Raw genomic sequence first — 17,431 nt, 5'->3', positions numbered from 1 at the left:
AAAAATCTTCAATTAAGCAAAAAAAAAAAAAAAAAAAAAAAACTTGAATTAAGCATAAAATATCTTGAATTACACAAAAAATCTTGAATTAAGCAAAAAATCTGCCAATGGAACAAGTGAAAATTATTTTGGTAAGATTTCTTGAAATAAGATTTTCAAGATCTTTTGTCTAAAAATCAGTTCTTATATCTCACTGAAAAGTTACTCTGTAGGTGATTATGTCTTATGTCTTTTTTTTTTTTTTTGAATTTCAAGATCTATTGTTTAAAAATAAGTTCTTATATCTCACTGAAAAGTTCCTCTTTAGGTGATTATTTCTTATTTTAAGTGTGATGAGATATTTTGACTAGAATTGAAAAAAATACACTTCGTAAGATTTTGATTTTTTTTCCAGTGATGTCAGGTTCCAAATGAAATATTCTCTATAATTAACCTTTCGTAAGTGGTTTATCAGCATTTACTTGTAATATTATCCTCTGTATTTTCCATTTTATCAGTATAAATCTGGTGTTTTCCTGTATTTAATTGAATAATCATGTAGATGTTCATAAAAGCTCAGATTAAAGTTGAAGGTTATTATATGAAAACTGCATAAAAAAGTGACTTTTCAGTCAAATCTATCATTAACTGAACATTAACCGAGCATTCCTATTCACTGTCATTGATCCGACTCCGTGGGTTTTACTGATGAAACAGTGTTGTAGAACATGACTGTGTTTCCATGGTAACTATGGAGCCTCTGATCGTCCAAATGAAAAGATGAATAACTGCATTTGACACCAATTATTTACATATATTGATAGAATTAGTGGATCAACTGGTATGAAACAGTTTAGATCAGTAGATGGTTTTGGTCGGTGATAAATGTTTGGGTCTTTATGGGTTAAATTATTGTTAATGTGGAGCTGAATCCTGACTCTGACTCTAATATATGAAGCAACATCAACAGTAAAATCAGTTCTGGAAGCAGCAATAAAACCCATCAGTGAAAGGTCTGCGAAAATAAAAGCTTTCCCACTCAAAACATCACGTCATGACTTTGGAAACAGCTGCAGCGTTGGATGCTTATACACAGTACACAAAGTATTTTCCCTAACCATATAACATCAGTTGTGAAACATTTGTAAATGGGTTTCTGACCACACAGCCAATGTTCCGGTTCGCACTGTGCGGTTTTGTGGAGTCAGTACAGTTCGGTGTGTTGGGATCTGTCAAGGCTGCAGCATTACGAAGTTTCGGCTGTTGTAAGGTGGTGTGGTGGGTGAAAAACCAGTGGAAAGTCCCCATCTGGGAGACGTGGATACTTTACACCAGAAAACAAAAGAAACTGGAAAATCCATTTGTAGAAGTGACAGGTTTACGTACAGTCAGATGGTCGTTTAGTCGGAGTTTGTGTTCGAAATATGTTCTATGAGACAATTAGTGTTCAGCTACATTCAGTTAGAGGTTTAAAGTGTAAACTGTGCTTATATGAAGTTCCTGTTGGAGTCTGTGTTGGGCTTGGATCTGGTCGTTTGTTGACGTTAGTGGACTTAGGTCTTGGTTTCTGACAACCATGATTATAGCCTTTAGACTGATGTCCACGTAGAGGATTTGGGTCATTTTTCCACAAAAACCCTCATGTTTTACATCTGACTTCTTCAATGACTCACTTCTGCTTTTTCACACTAAACCTGACCCCAGTCCTCGACATAAAAAACATGATCACTCCCTGTCCGCACTAACACAGATGTTTTTCTCAATGGGTATTTTGTTCCTTTGTATTTGACAAAATATCCGCACCCACACAACAAACGGACAACACAACACTCAGACACACCATGTTCGTGTAGTCCAACCTGTGGACACCGTGGATAATAGTGGACGGATCAGACTCAGAGGCTTTAATCTGTCATGAGGGTGCAGTTCAGTTGTAAATGTGTGTTTGCTTAAAGCTCTACCGGATGATGTGGCATTTTTACACTTTTCTTTTGTCATCTTAAAATGCTCCTAATAAGTGTGTGTCAAACTAAAATGTAAAAGAAATCCACCAGGTATTGAAACTCAAAAATGTTTAGTTCTCATATATTTCTGATAAAAGTCTGACCAATCATTTTAGTCGGTCCGAATAAAATAATTGGCCGAACCTGACTGAGCCTCCTGTCAATCATCTATTACGGCCGTCCAGCATCCGATCCATTATCTCCGTCTCACATCTGATATGTGTTCCTCTGAATCTGATGCTTCACTGGCGCTGCTTCTCCTGTCACTGACCACAGTCTGCTGTTTAGGATGTGTTTGGATAGAACTGACATGCACATGTGGAAGGGAAAAAACGGATTTATGAACAGAAACGACAACTGAGGGGCACAAACGGGAGTCTGATGAATGAGGGATGAGGATAAAAGTCCGGAAGTCAGCTGTACTGGACTGAACAGGTCTGCATAAAGCTCAGCTTTTCTGACGGTGGGACTCATACAGGTACATGTACATGGTGTCACACATGTAAGATGATGTAGGATGATAAATGTATGGACTATGAAACCTCAAATGTCCACGGAAAATTCGCGGAGGCCGCGTGTTCACAGTGCGCGCGCCCATCCCCTGGGCACTGCAGTGAAGACACTGACCCAGTACTGTACAGACCAGGTCTACTGATGGAACAGGAGCCGCGGGCAGGTGGATGATGCATCTGATTACTGAGGGAGGGGTCCACGGACACGCCAAAACGGACCGGACCTCCGCCTCTGCTTCCTCCTCTGTTTCCATCGCGCACCAGGTGAGAGGAGGAGACAGGAGGAGGAGCCTCAGAGCTCAGGCAGAGGGAAGGGGGCGGGGCTTTGGAGGGAGGCGGGTTGTTCATGTTCAAGCTTTTACTAAGTGCTGTGAGATATGACACATCGGTAGGTAGAGCTTTAAGTGTTGGTTGTGGAAGTATATTCTTTACATCAGCCACTCTCTACTGGTCTGCCTTCAGGACCCACTTTCACCCCTCAATGACAAGCCACGACGCAAACTGATAACAGTTAAACTTCTCAAGTTTATTTAATAACCCCTGTAGCCCTATCAGCCCGCCCACGGGCCGAAAAAAATCATATTAATATTCATCTACTATAAAAATAAAATAAATCAGGACAATGGATGTTTTTTCAACTTTTGCTCAAAGTTTAGACCCTAATAAAAGTACATCAAAAGTGTATTTTAGTGCAAACTTTAATGTTCAAACATGATTTTTAATCTTTGTGGGGTGAAATATATGCTATTAAAAATCTCCGACACGAACAATTAATTTATACATATCATCGTCAATCCAGCCGGAAAAAAACAGGCGAGGATAAAAAATTCTAATTTTTCTTTTAGTTTGTTACAGTTTACTCAGACATAGTAATAGATACAATATTTTAGACAATGGGAATAGATTCTGTGAGGTCTCTAAATGTCCATAGACACCAAGAACATCCATATGAACCTTATTATTGTGAAGTAATTCTCCATTTACTTTGGGGATGTCTGTTTAGGCGTTTTTCTCCTGAAAATATGGTCAGGGTTTAACAGGTTAATGAAAAGATGGTTTTGAACCTGAGATAATACAGAATATCACATTATGCCAAAAGACAAGTTTAATGATAAACCAAACTGACCAGCAGGTGATGCATAGGGATGGGAATGGAGAACCAGTTCTTTTTGAGAACCGGTTCCCAGTAGCTCGATTCCTTGGAGTCATTTGCCTGCCTGCTTAATGATTCTGCATATCGATTCCACCTTTATTGCACATGCATGATGACATCACATGCACGCTGCGTTGTTGTATTGTCTTTATTTATTTCGAACATGCAAAAAAAAACCAAAAAAACAAAATAAAAACAAAATAAAACGTTAAAATGGACAGATTCTATCTCCAAGCACATACAAGTCTGAATTTTGCATGGTCGAAAAGGAGTAGGAAGAAGTATAAACTTATTTAATCCTACCCCTCAGTGCTTTTACACCTTTATCATGAACTTGATACAAGAGTCAAACAATAATATTTTCCTAATTTTAACATCAAACCACAACAAATACATAATGCAGTAACTGAATTACACCCAGCAATATGTTCATGGTAGTACAGTCATACAAACAGACTCAACAATTCAACCATTCTCTTCAATAATTACAGCAGATTTATCAGTACAACATCATCCATAAACAAAAAGGCCTCATTTTCATTCTTAAATACTGTACCTCTCAAGAATCATTTTTTTATATCTTTTTTTAAACTGAATTATGTTTGATATTTGTTTTATCTCCACACACAATTTGTTCCACAATTTTACTCCACAAATGGTGACACAGAAACTTTTTAACCTAGTTCGTACTTTGTGAGTCATTAAATTTAACTTTCCCCTTAAATCATAGCCTCCCTCTCTTTCACAAAACATTTCTTGAATATTGCCTGGCAGGAAGTTATTCTTTGCTTTATACATTATTTGAATAGTTTGGAGCCCTGCGATGAACTGGCAACTTGTCCAGGGTGTACCCCGCCTTCGCCCCTATGTAGCTGGGATAGGCTCCAAGTGACCCCCGTGACCCTAGTGAGGATAAAGCGGGTTCAGATAATGAATGAATGAATGAATAGTTTTGAATTCCACATGGTCAATGAGTCAGTGTTTTGGTCAGCACATAACCAACATGGCATTAAGGCAGAAACGGTCCAAAAAGATGACACCAGGGCTACTTGTAACTCTGTCAAAGCTTCCGTTTCTTCAAAAGGGTAAAATCCCTCCAGTATGTTCAAACATTTGTCCGCAGCATGTGATTCATTTACAGGAATGTCACGTATTTGATGCACTACTTAGCGACGCTTGTGAATGTAGCGGCAGAGCAAACACCAGGCCGTCATCCAGGCCCAAAAAAACACCCTGCCCCCTCAAATAAAAGTTTCTGAAGGTAGGGGAAAGGAAATGAGGTGCACAAAACGGGAGACAGAGAAATTAGCAAAGTGTCTTAAATGAAACAATCGATAAAAGAATCGATAAGGAATTGGATCGATAAGCAAAATCAATCATGGAATCAGAATCGTTAAATTCTTATCGATTCACATCCTTAGTGATGATGCTAAAGACGGAAATATTCCCTTTAACACTAAATTAGGTCTGTTTTAACCAAAACTGAAAAGTGTAATCAGTTAAAAATTAAAAGTGCATTCAGTCACTTATTCAAGAATGATCATAAAGCTGACATAACACTCCGAACATTTCAGTAACAACCATTTTTAACACACTAATTAATTATTTCAATTAATAAACTGCAATTAGTGTTTCTTAACATTATTTTTTGCCCAGGCAAAGGCCCACAACCCACTGAAAACGGGTTTGTGACCCACTCTTTTGGTTGTGACCCACCAGTTGAGAATGATAATGTGGTTTTGTCTATACGCCGGTCTGGTTTGTCCCCCAAAGGTATGGGTGGTGACCTCCATCTACTGCAGGTCATGCACTGGTTTAGACATCTGGCTGTAATGTCTCAGGTGCAGCTTCATCACAAGCTGCACCTGAAACACAACAGGCATGATTAAAATGGGATGAGATGCCTCTATTTTCCAATGACTGTTTCCTCTAAAACTTAGCAAAATTGTAAAATGATTCCTTAATTTTGCAATTTTTTTTTTTTTTTTTTCAGACTTCAGGTGTTTATTGTTGCTGTTCACAGAAGAGCAAATACCCAAAAATGGAAACACCTTTTTGGAAAAAACTCTGATGTAACAAATATATTCAGATAAAGAGTGAAAACATGTCTCACTGTGGTTTAGTCCTTTGTCTTATCCATGAAAACAGACATTTGAACCATTTTAGATGAAAGGCCTCTTCTTCTAAATAGAGCCATGTGTGACATAGCCTACAGCGCCACCTGCCTGCAACACAACCTAAATTATTCAATAAAAAGGCTTTTATATAAGGGCACACAATTTACATTTTCATTTTTGCAAGTTTTCAAAACTTCACTTGACATTTTATGGAAAGGAGTCACTGACTCTTGCTAGTTGGTTCTTTTCTTTCTTTCTTTCTTTCTTTTTTTTTTTTTTTACCTTTATCTAGAAAAAAAAGCTCATCGAGATAAAAAAAAAAAAAAATCTCTTTTTCTAGTTTGTCCTGGCCAAGACAACAGCAGCAGAAGTAACACAAAATTGAAATCAGTACCACATATATTCTATATATGTGGTACTGGTGGTATGTGATATATTCATATATCACATAAATTCTATACATAATCAAATATTTTAATGTGCGCTGTTTTTATATTTATTTTTATTTTATTGTATTTCTAATCAAATCTAAATGTATTTTAATATTGTATTTTTTTCAATCAATGTGAAGCACTTTGGGCTACAATTTCTGTATGAAAGGTGCTCTACAAATAAAGTTTATTATTATATTATTATTATTACATATCCACACCAGAGATATACATAAAACAGTAAAAGTCAGTTCTAAAACCATTTATAAAACACTGAACTACGAAGATACATATACATACAGGGTGGGGAAGCAAAATTTACAATGAACATTTAGTTGTTTTTTCTCAGCAGGCACTACGTCAGTTGTTTTGAAACCAAACATATACTGATGTCATAATCATACCTAACACTATTATCCATACCTTTTCAGAAACTTTTGCCCATATGAGTAATCAGGAAAGCAAACGTCAAAGAGTGTGTGATTTGCTGAATGCACTCATCACACCAAAGGAGATTTCAAAAATAGTTGGAGTGTCCATAAAGACTGTTTATAATGGAAAGAAGAGAATGACTATGAGCAAAACTATTACCAGAAAGTCTGGAAGATACTATTAAAGAAGAATGGGAGAAGTTGTCACCCCAATATTTGAGGAACACTTGCGCAAGTTTCAGGAAGCGTGTGAAGGCAGTTATTGAGAAAGAAGGAGGACACATAGAATAAAAACATTTTCTATTATGTCAGTTTTCTTGTGGCAAATAAATTCTCAAGAGTTTCAATAAACTAATTGGTCATACACTGTCTTTCAATCCCTGCCTCAAAATATTGTAAATTTCGCTTCCCCACCCTGTATATAACACTATCTCAGTTTCAGGCAATACTTGAAGTAAACGGTCTCCATTTTCCAGCTGTTATCATCAGTGTAGGCAACTGAGAAATTGGGGCGAGGTGCTCATTTTTTCACATATATTATGATCTGTTCACAAGTTGGAAATAAAAAAGTAATTACAGTATGTGCAGTAAATATCTCCACATGGCATGCGTTAGATGTTAAACCTTTAAAATGTCAAACTTGCATTTGTAACTGGACCAAAAACAAGCCAGCAGTGATATGTCAGCTGTAAAACTCAGAGAAAACTCCCAGAAACTCAATTAAAACGTCTTTATTGTCATGTCCTGGTCATATTAACCCCATTAAAAATCATGACATGACATGATTCAGCTTCATGTCCACATGTATCCCATCGAAAAAGCGCCTTAAATAAACTCACTTTGGGTCCAACGTGTTCCTTTACCAAGTAGTCCCGGGTCGTCTGCGTCTCTGAAATATTAAATGGTTAACTCCAGGCTGTAATTCCTCTCTCTGCCAAAAAAGTACACATTCATTACAATCACTTTACTTCTAAGAGAATGTGCAGTTTTTTAAGAGCGCAGCCTTGGCCAGAGGCGTGTAAAATAAGCTGGGAAAAATGGCCGCAGTATAAAACACAGTTGTGGACCTCTAAATGATGTTTTTAGTGTTTATCTTGGCTTAAGTCGGCCCAGTCACTACTTTTATTAAAGCGGAGAGATGTAGAGGGGGGTGAGCGGAGTGAGTGGGAGAATAACTGACAGGGAAATTGCAGAGGGAAATTATTGTTATTCCACAATTAAATTATATATACTGGGTGGAATCACCCCTGACAGCGCTGACCATAGCAGCACTCCTGATGTGTGTGTGTGAGTGTGAAACTTAATCCGTCTACCAAGGCCACTGAGGCTGCACTGGCAAGGAGGAAAATGTAGAAGAGAATCGGAAGGAAAGAGAATTAAAGAGAAAGAAAAGTAGAACGTCAACAATGTGAAGCGAAAACAGTCTATTTTAAGAGCGAGTGGGTGTTAGTAAAAACACAGCGAAGCTCCGGTAATGAGCCTTCGTCCAACAGTTGTGACGACAGCGGCCCATCTAAAACAAACCTGCCTTGATTTTCCTGAATCTGCGGTCGCGCTCTATGTTTGTGAATAAACATGTTGCAGTTGTAAAAAAAAAAAAGAAATCCCTCTAATTTTAATCCGGGTCATTTTTCAAAGAGAAAGCTGACCTCGTCCTTGTCCAGAAGCATTAAAAACACATCGTCAAATGCGAATAATGAATGGGTTTGGGTTATAAAAAATGATCGCTCCGTTTTCGTTCTTCCTGAAACAATGACTCTTTGAATACACAAGGTTTCGGGTGATATGTAAAGTAAACTAGCTCCTTTTTCTATCCAGTGAAATTAATGATCCATGAAACTTGGGCAAAAACAAAGCAAAGGGTTGTGTTGATGTTGGCTTCTGCGAGCCACCAGAAAAATTATGCTGTAATATAAATTTTAGAAATCCCAGCTCTCAATTACTTGTTTTTCCACGTAAAAGAAAAAAAAATCACCTTATGCCAGTTGTGCAGTTTTTCCTAATTTTCGTTTTTTTTCTGAAGCTATCGATTGAAAAGTATTATTATTACACTGGGTTACAAAAAAATGTTTTTTGCAAGTTGTCTAGGTTTTTTCAACTGAATTAGGACCATTTTGCACCGCTAAATCCAAAAATGACATCTGTTTTTCTCAATCAGGTCAGGTTTTTTGGCTAATTTGATTTTGAAAAATTTGATCTTCTCACAAAATTGATTACATTTTTATGACTTTATCAGTTGATTTTTTTTATATAGTTCTCACCCAAAATAGGTTTTAAGAGAAAAAAAAATCATTTTCTAACAGGATGTATTTATTAAGTGTTACAAACTGTAGCAGAATACGTCAGGCTTATTTTTGCAAGATCTTCTAGTCAAAACCATTTCATTCACCTGTAATATTAAAAAAAACATTAATCATAAATTGGCAAAAGTAAAATCTTCAGAATTAGTTTATTGCAAGAAATATGAAAGAATTTTGTATCATATGATGTGAAAATGCCCATAAATGTAAGCAAAAATGTTAAAAAGCCAATATGTAGCATAGTTCAGAAAGTTGACCTGATTGAGCAAAATTAATGTGATTTTTGGATTCAGCACCAAAATGATCCTAAATCAGCTCAAAAAACTTAAACAATAAATTTGTTGTTGACCAGTGTTAATATTATTATTATTATTATTATTATTATTATTATTATTATTATTATTAACCCTATATAAGTAATTCATAGAAATACTCTGAAGTTCTGAATTTCAACCTTAGTGTGTTATTGGAGAACATAACAAGACTCTATTACTTTTGTGAAATTTTTCAATATTTTTTACTTGTCATTCAGAAAATTAAAGCCAATGAAGTGAATATATTTGGTTGCTTGCCCACGAGTGGCAAAAAAATAAATAAATCCAAGGATTATATATTGAAAATACAAGAAACATACATGTAATGTGAAAGGAACCTGTATTTCAGAACATTAGAACAACATAGACCCCATTTGACTGGAGATTGTTGACTCACTGTTCTCACTGTAACTGGTGCTGTCACTGTCTGGAAATGTGTGTGGAAATTACCAAAAGTAGTCACTTGCCCGATAAAGTGTTATTGTATAGAATTGTTGCATATTAACTCATAAAGACCCAAACATTCACCATCTGTTTAAAAGCTGTTGATCCACTCATCCTATCAGTACATGTCAATAAATTGGTGTAAAATACAGTTTGTCGTCTTTTCATGGTCATCAGATATGACCCATTTGGACGTTCAGAGGCTAAGTAGTTACCGTGGAAACACCGTCATCTTCTACAACATTTATTCACCAGTAAAACCCATGGAGTTGGATCGATGACAGTGGATGGACACACTGGGTTTATGTTCAGTTAACGATAGATTTTACTGAAAAAGTCACTTTTTCTTCAGTTTTCTGTGTTTTTGATATAATAACCATCAACTTTACTACGAGCTTTTATGAACATCTACATGATTTGGAAAGGCAAGTTTATTTGTGTATGAATGTGTATGTCATTGGATAATTTAACTCATAAAGAGCCAGAACTGCTTTTATCACTTGAAAAAATCGAAGTCTTACCAAGTGTGTTTTTCTCATTTTTAGTCCAAATATCTCATCACACTTAAAATAAGACATAATCACCTACAGAGTAACTTTTCAGTGAGATATAAGAACTGATTTTTAGACAAAAGATCTTGAAAATCTTATTTCAGGAAATGTTACCAAATTAATTTTCACTTGTTCCATTGGCAGACTTTTTTTTTTTTTTTGCTTAATCCAAGATTTTTTGTATAATTCAAGATATTTTATGCTTAATTCAAGATTTTTTTTTGCATAATTCAATTTTTTTTTTTTTTTTTTGCTTGATTCAATATTTTTTATTATATTATTAATTTGTATAGCACTGTTCATACACAGGGTAACTCAAAATGGTTTACAAAGGCATAAAAAACAGAAAATAAACACAGATGAGAGAGAGAGGGAAAAAAAAGCAAGACAGTGAGATTACATTAAAATCAAAAAAGGGAAAAAACACATTAATCATAAGAGATAAAACGTGATTTTAAAATGCATTCACAGAATAAAAGAAGGACATTAATTATATAAAAATCATACATTGAAATTAAATTAAAATAGAGTAAAGCAAGACATTAAAATAAAAAGTGCATTTAAAAGATAAGATTGAAAAGAGTTTACTTATGATTATTAAATTAAATGTAGGAAAACACCTGATTTTCACTGAAAAAAAACACAAAATACACAAGATAATATTACAATAAATGGTAAAAAAAAAAAAAAAAAAAATCACTTAGGGAAGGTTAAATATGGAGGAAAAATTCATTTGGGAACCACCACAAAAGTGGGTTCATTATATGCAATAGTTAATGTATTTAACCCTTTCATGCATAGTGGCCACTACAGTGGACAGCTGTTCAAAGCTGTTCTCTTATATATTTATGGATTTTGTTGTTTTAGTTCCATATCAGCCAACACAGTGGATACGCTTATGCATCATCCCATACACTGTAATTCACACCATTACTGTAAATTTGCTGATCTAGATAAACCTGATCTGCAGAAACATGTTTGAGTGTAAAAAAAAAAAAAAAAAAGCTAATTGTTGTTAGACTGTGATTAACTATTTTGTTTTTTAAACAAAAAGGTTGTTTTTTTTTTGTTTGTTTTTTGGGGTTTTTTTAAAATGCAAATTATCTCCATGCAGGTATGTTAAAATGTGAAAAAACATCAGATTAGCAGCATTAAAAAGGGTTTTTATTTCATAGTTTTCATGCAGTATATCAGTAAATCCATGTTTCTTTGCTTCTTCAGCTGAGTGGACATTTTTGCAACTCCATGAAAAATAGGCTCATAAAAATGTTCCTTTTTTTTTTCATGCCTAAAGAGGAATAAAATCACTCAGGAAAAGTATCTTGATTAAGGTTCTCATAATTAATCCATGAAAGGGTTAATTTCAAGTGTAAGTGTTGCAGAAGGTTGATTTTGTTTTTACACATTCCTCATGCGATTACAGCAGGAAACAGTCATTTGGTTCAAACTGAGGCTTAGCTGCTTTAACTTTTCCTGCGTTTCATGTCCGTATTGTTCATTGTGAGTTGTATGTCTCTGTCCAGGCATGTGCGGTGTTGAACTGTACTTTCTTATGATGTGTGTACGATTGTTTAGTCTTGCGGGACCTGCTTGTGTTCTTCCCCACCCTCCGACTGTTTCATATATGCAGCTTTAGCCCGTCCGTGCAATCTGATCCTCCTGTGCATGGCTTTGATGGAACAGCCATTTTTCTGCCTTTTTTCCCCCACCGCTCTCATTTCTGTCTCCATTTCTGTACATGAAAAACACTGGGAATCAATAGGCATTGTGTTTCTACAACACTGAGTGGGACTGCCTGTGTGTATGTGTGTGTGTGTGTGTTTGGTTGTAATGACAGTCAACCTTGTTTTTCATTCCACTTTAGGTCGATACTACATATGAGACAGAGTGTAGTTTATGAGTAAGCTAATAGCTACAGACAGCGGTGACCTGCTTATGAGTTAGAGATGGAAGAAGCACAGATTGAGAGGGTGTGCGTCAATAAATGATGACTTAAAACTCTCGGTGATGACTTGGCACAATAACGACTCCCCAGTTCGAAGGTCAGAATTCACCAGTGCAGTGTCTTGTCAAGATGAGGCCGTTTTTACTTATATATTTACTTATATACTGCATATACTCGTCCATTACAGCGGTCTCTACGGACAATTTAGATCAATAAGAACTTCAACGCTGAAAACGGAGAAACCACAAAACTCACAGCAGAGTAGGGCTGTCTCATAAACACACTGATCTACAAAGATAATAACATTAGACCGAGGGATGGTCCGACGAGTACAGGACGACGAATGTCCATCTGGGCTGTGTACGTCAGGTATAAAAGCCTGGAAATGAAAACTGATCGGTAGCTGCTGACTGTTTAGACACAGGTCTGGTTCATAAATTTAATGTGAAATGGTCGGAACGTCATCTGAAATCAGAGCAAATGGATTTAGAGGTCTGGAGGCTGGGGGTGAACTGCAACATTCTCAAAATACTAGAAGGAAAAACTCCTGTAATCAGTTTTATTCCTAAAAATTATGAATGAAACATTTTTTTTTTTCCTGTAATGATTAATGATATTTGTTTGACATACAGCAGCTATCATAACAAAATCTGAATTCATGATAGTGTAGTTCAAAGCAATACTGTTGCATTATCTTTCTAAAAAAAAAAAATCTGTATTTTCTCTTAATTATGCCATAAATTGGGAATAAAAGCAAAGCAAATAATCCTGTTCTCAACATAAACTGTGAATCTAAGCCTAACACAAAAACGAGTCAATATGAATACTGTTAAAATTCTGGTAAATAATATAAAATTATATAATTATTCCTTATTCTGTATATCATGCAGCATTGTAGGGCTGTGAAATATGTTATAATAAATAATATGGATTTCCTCTAAATATTTTTCATTTTTCACTCGTGTATTTTTTTCTACATATCTTATCGTATCTTATGTCACATGAATTTGATTAACTGCCCAATGGGAATTGAAAAAATCAGATGTTAACACATTTGCTTGTTTGTTGTGAGTCATTATGATTGTTTCTACTTGTTCTGCATTTTACTTAGTATTATTTTCTGTTTTTCTTTGTTGTTTTTTTTGTTTTGTTTTGTTTTTTTTTTTTGCTTTCCAACAACAATAAAAACAAGTCATGTCAAGAGTAGCCAACAGAACATACAAATAAATAAGCAAATAACTTTGACAATTTCACAATATCAGAAAATATTAATCACTAAACAGCTTTAATCCATTCCAGTATGAGATATTGCCGGTCACTGCTCATCTACTGTTCCTTATAACGCACTTAATAACCTTTCCTAAGTAGAAAATGATAGTAATTTATCAAACCACACTGATAAGGATTGTTTGAATTGCATTTGCATTTGATATTGCACATATACAGCATATGATTTTACTAAAGAAACATTCACAAAAGTCCATGTAAACAGCAAAGACATAGATTAGAATTGTGAATCACATGTTGCTTATATTACACAAGAAAACAGTCAAAATAGTTCATGTAGACAGGTAAAAAAAAACAGGGTGAAATTGTGATTATAAGTGAATCAAACTGGGCTTCAGTGTTTTTTCCACCATATGGTCCATGATCAGCCTCTTTAACTGTTGATGTAAATAACGTTGAAGTTAACTACAGCGGATCCTTTACTCCTAACGGCGTTTAACCTACAGTCGTTTTAGATGCTACTAAAACCATTTGTACGGCTAAAGACTTGCTGCTTTCCGACATAATAAGCGTCATTTGAACCGGAAAGCAGCTTGGTCCAATTTGGTAAACTGTTTTGTGGACGGATAATGATTTTATTCATGATATAAAAAAAAAAGAAGAAACAGTGATTCCCAAACATTGTTGACGTGTCTCCCCACAAAACAAAGCCGAGTCTACATGTGTCCCCCCGTTACAGGTTTCACATAATACCCTTTGTGTGATTTTCCATCCTCACATTTGTTATATAAGACATTTTCCCCAAGTATCTGTGCAGGCCAGCAGGTTGGGGAACATTACCTCTGATGTAAATCCATGCAAAAAAAAAAAAAAAAAAAAAAACCCACCGTCTTTGAGATCTGTTGCCTTTTTTCCAAAGAGAGGTCACGAAAAAGGAGACGAGTGTTTGCGTTCGTATTTAGGATATTATTTGATTCGACTTTTGTGCCCACGTTTAACCACCAGACCCGTGAATGTGATTGGAGCCTCAATTTTCTAACAATCTGTTTTTCTCTTCTTTCCCATTTTTCTATGTCCAGCACCCTCAACAACAACAACATCACTCTCATCCCTCTGTCCAGTTTCAACCACATGCCCAAGCTGCGGACGCTGTGAGTATAAAACCAACACCAAACACACACACACACACACACACACACAGATAAATACTAACATACACTCACTGCAAAAATCTAAATCTTACCAAGTGTATTTTTCTCATTTCTAGTCCAGATATCTCACCACACTCAAAATAAGACATAATCACCTAAAGAGGAACTTTTCAGTGAGATATAAGAACTGATTTTTAGACAATAGATCTGGAAAATGTTATTTCAATACATCTTATACTCAGTGCCAACGAAAACGCAACACTTGAAGATTCTTATATTTTTTTAAATCGATGAGGATTTTTATTCCATAAGCTCTTTGGAATTAATCACAGGCCAGTTCTATACAGTAAAAATAAAAAATCACATCCAAATTTGTTGACAAAAAATAAGGATAAAGAAAGAAACTCAAGGACCCCCAAAACCAAAAGTCACAAAGCGGTCCTGGAGGTGCTGCAGCTCAATGTAGCGATCCTGCTGTGGCGTGGTCACACGTGCTCGTCCAGGGCGAAGTCTGTCTGCAGTTGAGCCAGTTTCTTCATGCCTCTGTTGCATCCTGACTATGGTGGACACATTGCATCCAAAACGGAGCGCCACCTGCCGAGCAGAGATTCCGGCCTCCAGGAGCCCCATAGCATGGCATCTGTGGTCACCTGTCAGTCTGGGCATCGCTGAGTTATTGCAAATGGTTTTGGTGCTTTTCAGCTTGGCTTTATATACAGAACATGAGCACTCCTTAACTGACCACAGTTCCTTAAATTGAGCAGTTCATCGCTGAGCAATGAGAAAAACAAGTCTTATGAATGCAGACAAGTTCATTCAAGCGTGACAATAGCTCAACCCGTCTCAGGTTGTTAAGAAATTGTCTGGGATTATCTTATACAGGTGAAACTGAAACATACTGATGCAGCTCAGGAACAATAAAACACATTCAAGTGTTGCATTTTCTTTGGCACTGAGTATACCAATATAATTTTCACTTGTTCCATTGGCAGATTTCTTTTGCTTGCATTAAGCAAAAAAAATATTGAATTAAGCAAAAAAATCTGCCAATTAAAAAGAAGGAAAAAAAAAAACTAGAAGCACTCGGAGACCGCAGACCTCCGCCAAGGCTGATCAGTGGCCCCCCCCCGTGGGCCCCCCCACCCCCGATCACCACCAAAATGTAATCATTTCTTCCTTATCCCATTTCCAACAAACCCTGAAAATTTCATCCAAATCTGTCCGTAACTTTTTGAGTTATGTTGCACACTAACGGACAGACAAACAAACAAACTCTGGCAAAAACATAACCTCCTTGGCGGAGGTTAAAAAAAAAAAAGATCTGCCAATGGAAAAAGTGAAAATGATCTTGGTAAGGTTTCTTGAAATAACATTTTCAAGATCTAGTCCAATCTATGGAATAAGTTACTTTCATACATCAAACACACTAAAAGCTTATATTCATTCAAAAAAAAAAAAAAAAAAAACACTCAAACAGGAACTACTCAAGGAAATCCCGGAATCCAGGAAATTATTGCTTTGACTCTCACAATCCAAGTTGCTGTAAAGATAAAAGTTTAAATGTTTTAAGGTTTATGTGTTGAGATGAAATGTTCAGCTGGCGGATGATAACAATGAATTGTAAACTTGTTTTTATTTATGTATGTGTTTTGTAACTGTATCTGTATTTTAACAGACCCCAGGAAGACTAGCCACCACTATGGTGGAAGCTAACGGGGATCCATATAAACAATAAACAAATTAAAAATTGGAAATAAGCAAAGGGACCAAATGTCAGGTTTCATGTTGATATTTTCGATATCCGATTTGGTTTGACCCGGAAGTTACTGACTTCTTCATGTGTTCCGTGAAGTGGCTTCTACTTAGATTGTCTACCATGGCCGCACTGTATTAGACAAAACAACAATATATGGAAGACCCTGCCCATTTTTTCAGTTGTCATGTCATTCTCCTTGAGACGACTTTTTTTTTTTTTTGCTTGAATTAAGCAAAAAAACATCATGAATTAAGCAAAAAAAAACTGTCAATGGAACAAGTGAAATAACATTTTCCAGATCTATTGTCTAAAAATCAGTTCTTATTATCTCACTGAAAAGTTCCTCTTTAGGTGATTATGTCTTATTTGAAATGTGATGAGATATTTTGACTAGAAATGAGAAAAATACACTTGGTAACATTTAGATTTTTGCAGTGCTCCAGCCACACACACACACACACACACACGCATGCACTCTGCGGTTGCACAAAAACACATATTGCGCACACATGCCCCACATGCATTAATGCCCTCTTTACATAGGCTCTGCCACTCACAGTGTGGCATTATGGGTCTGTGTGTAATCATTTAATCACGCCATTATAAGAGACCGACTCTTCTATTGTTTCATGACTGTGAATAATCATGTGGCCATTACAGACACAGATATACACAAAAACACACACAGAGATGGATCCAGAGACAGCCACTTGAGTAATGCTAACCTCATTAATACCACAAGAAAGGCTTGTTTAGACCCTATAGTTCAATGTGCTTTGATTCATTAGGAGGGACCTCTTACACTGATGTCAGCACAGTATAAAGATACAAACACGCACAAAAACACACACACACAAATCGTGATCTGAGATGAACCCAAGGCCCGATCATGAGTTCGTATTGATTGGAGGGAAAGACTTTGACTCGTTTGTGTCTTTTTTGTGGGTTTGGTTGTGTGAACATCTTTCAGTTGCCAAGGCGATGGCACAACATCTCAAGGGAGTCTCAGTCTACCCATAATCCCCCGGGAGTGTCTGAGAGGGAGGCCGCTGGTTGCATTCCTGCTGGCCACACTGGGGTTGAATCCTGCCAAACCATCATGTGTAGAATGGGGGTT

General features: G+C 36.2%; 1 protein-coding gene across 1 annotated transcript in view; it reads left to right on the top strand.

Annotated features, from left to right (window-relative positions):
* The window catches only part of slit3 (slit homolog 3 (Drosophila)), a 742,110-nt gene that overhangs the window by 547,380 nt on the left and 177,299 nt on the right, over window positions 1–17,431 (top strand). The window contains exon 7 of the mRNA XM_030145427.1: window positions 14,487–14,558. Coding sequence (XP_030001287.1) covers window positions 14,487–14,558 — 72 coding nt within the window. The remainder of the gene's footprint in view (window positions 1–14,486; window positions 14,559–17,431) is intronic.

The sequence above is a fragment of the Sphaeramia orbicularis genome, chromosome 10 (assembly GCF_902148855.1).
Source record: "Sphaeramia orbicularis chromosome 10, fSphaOr1.1, whole genome shotgun sequence".
In the NCBI taxonomy this organism is placed as follows: Eukaryota; Metazoa; Chordata; class Actinopteri; order Kurtiformes; family Apogonidae; genus Sphaeramia; species Sphaeramia orbicularis.
This window is presented reverse-complemented; position numbering and strand designations above follow the sequence as displayed.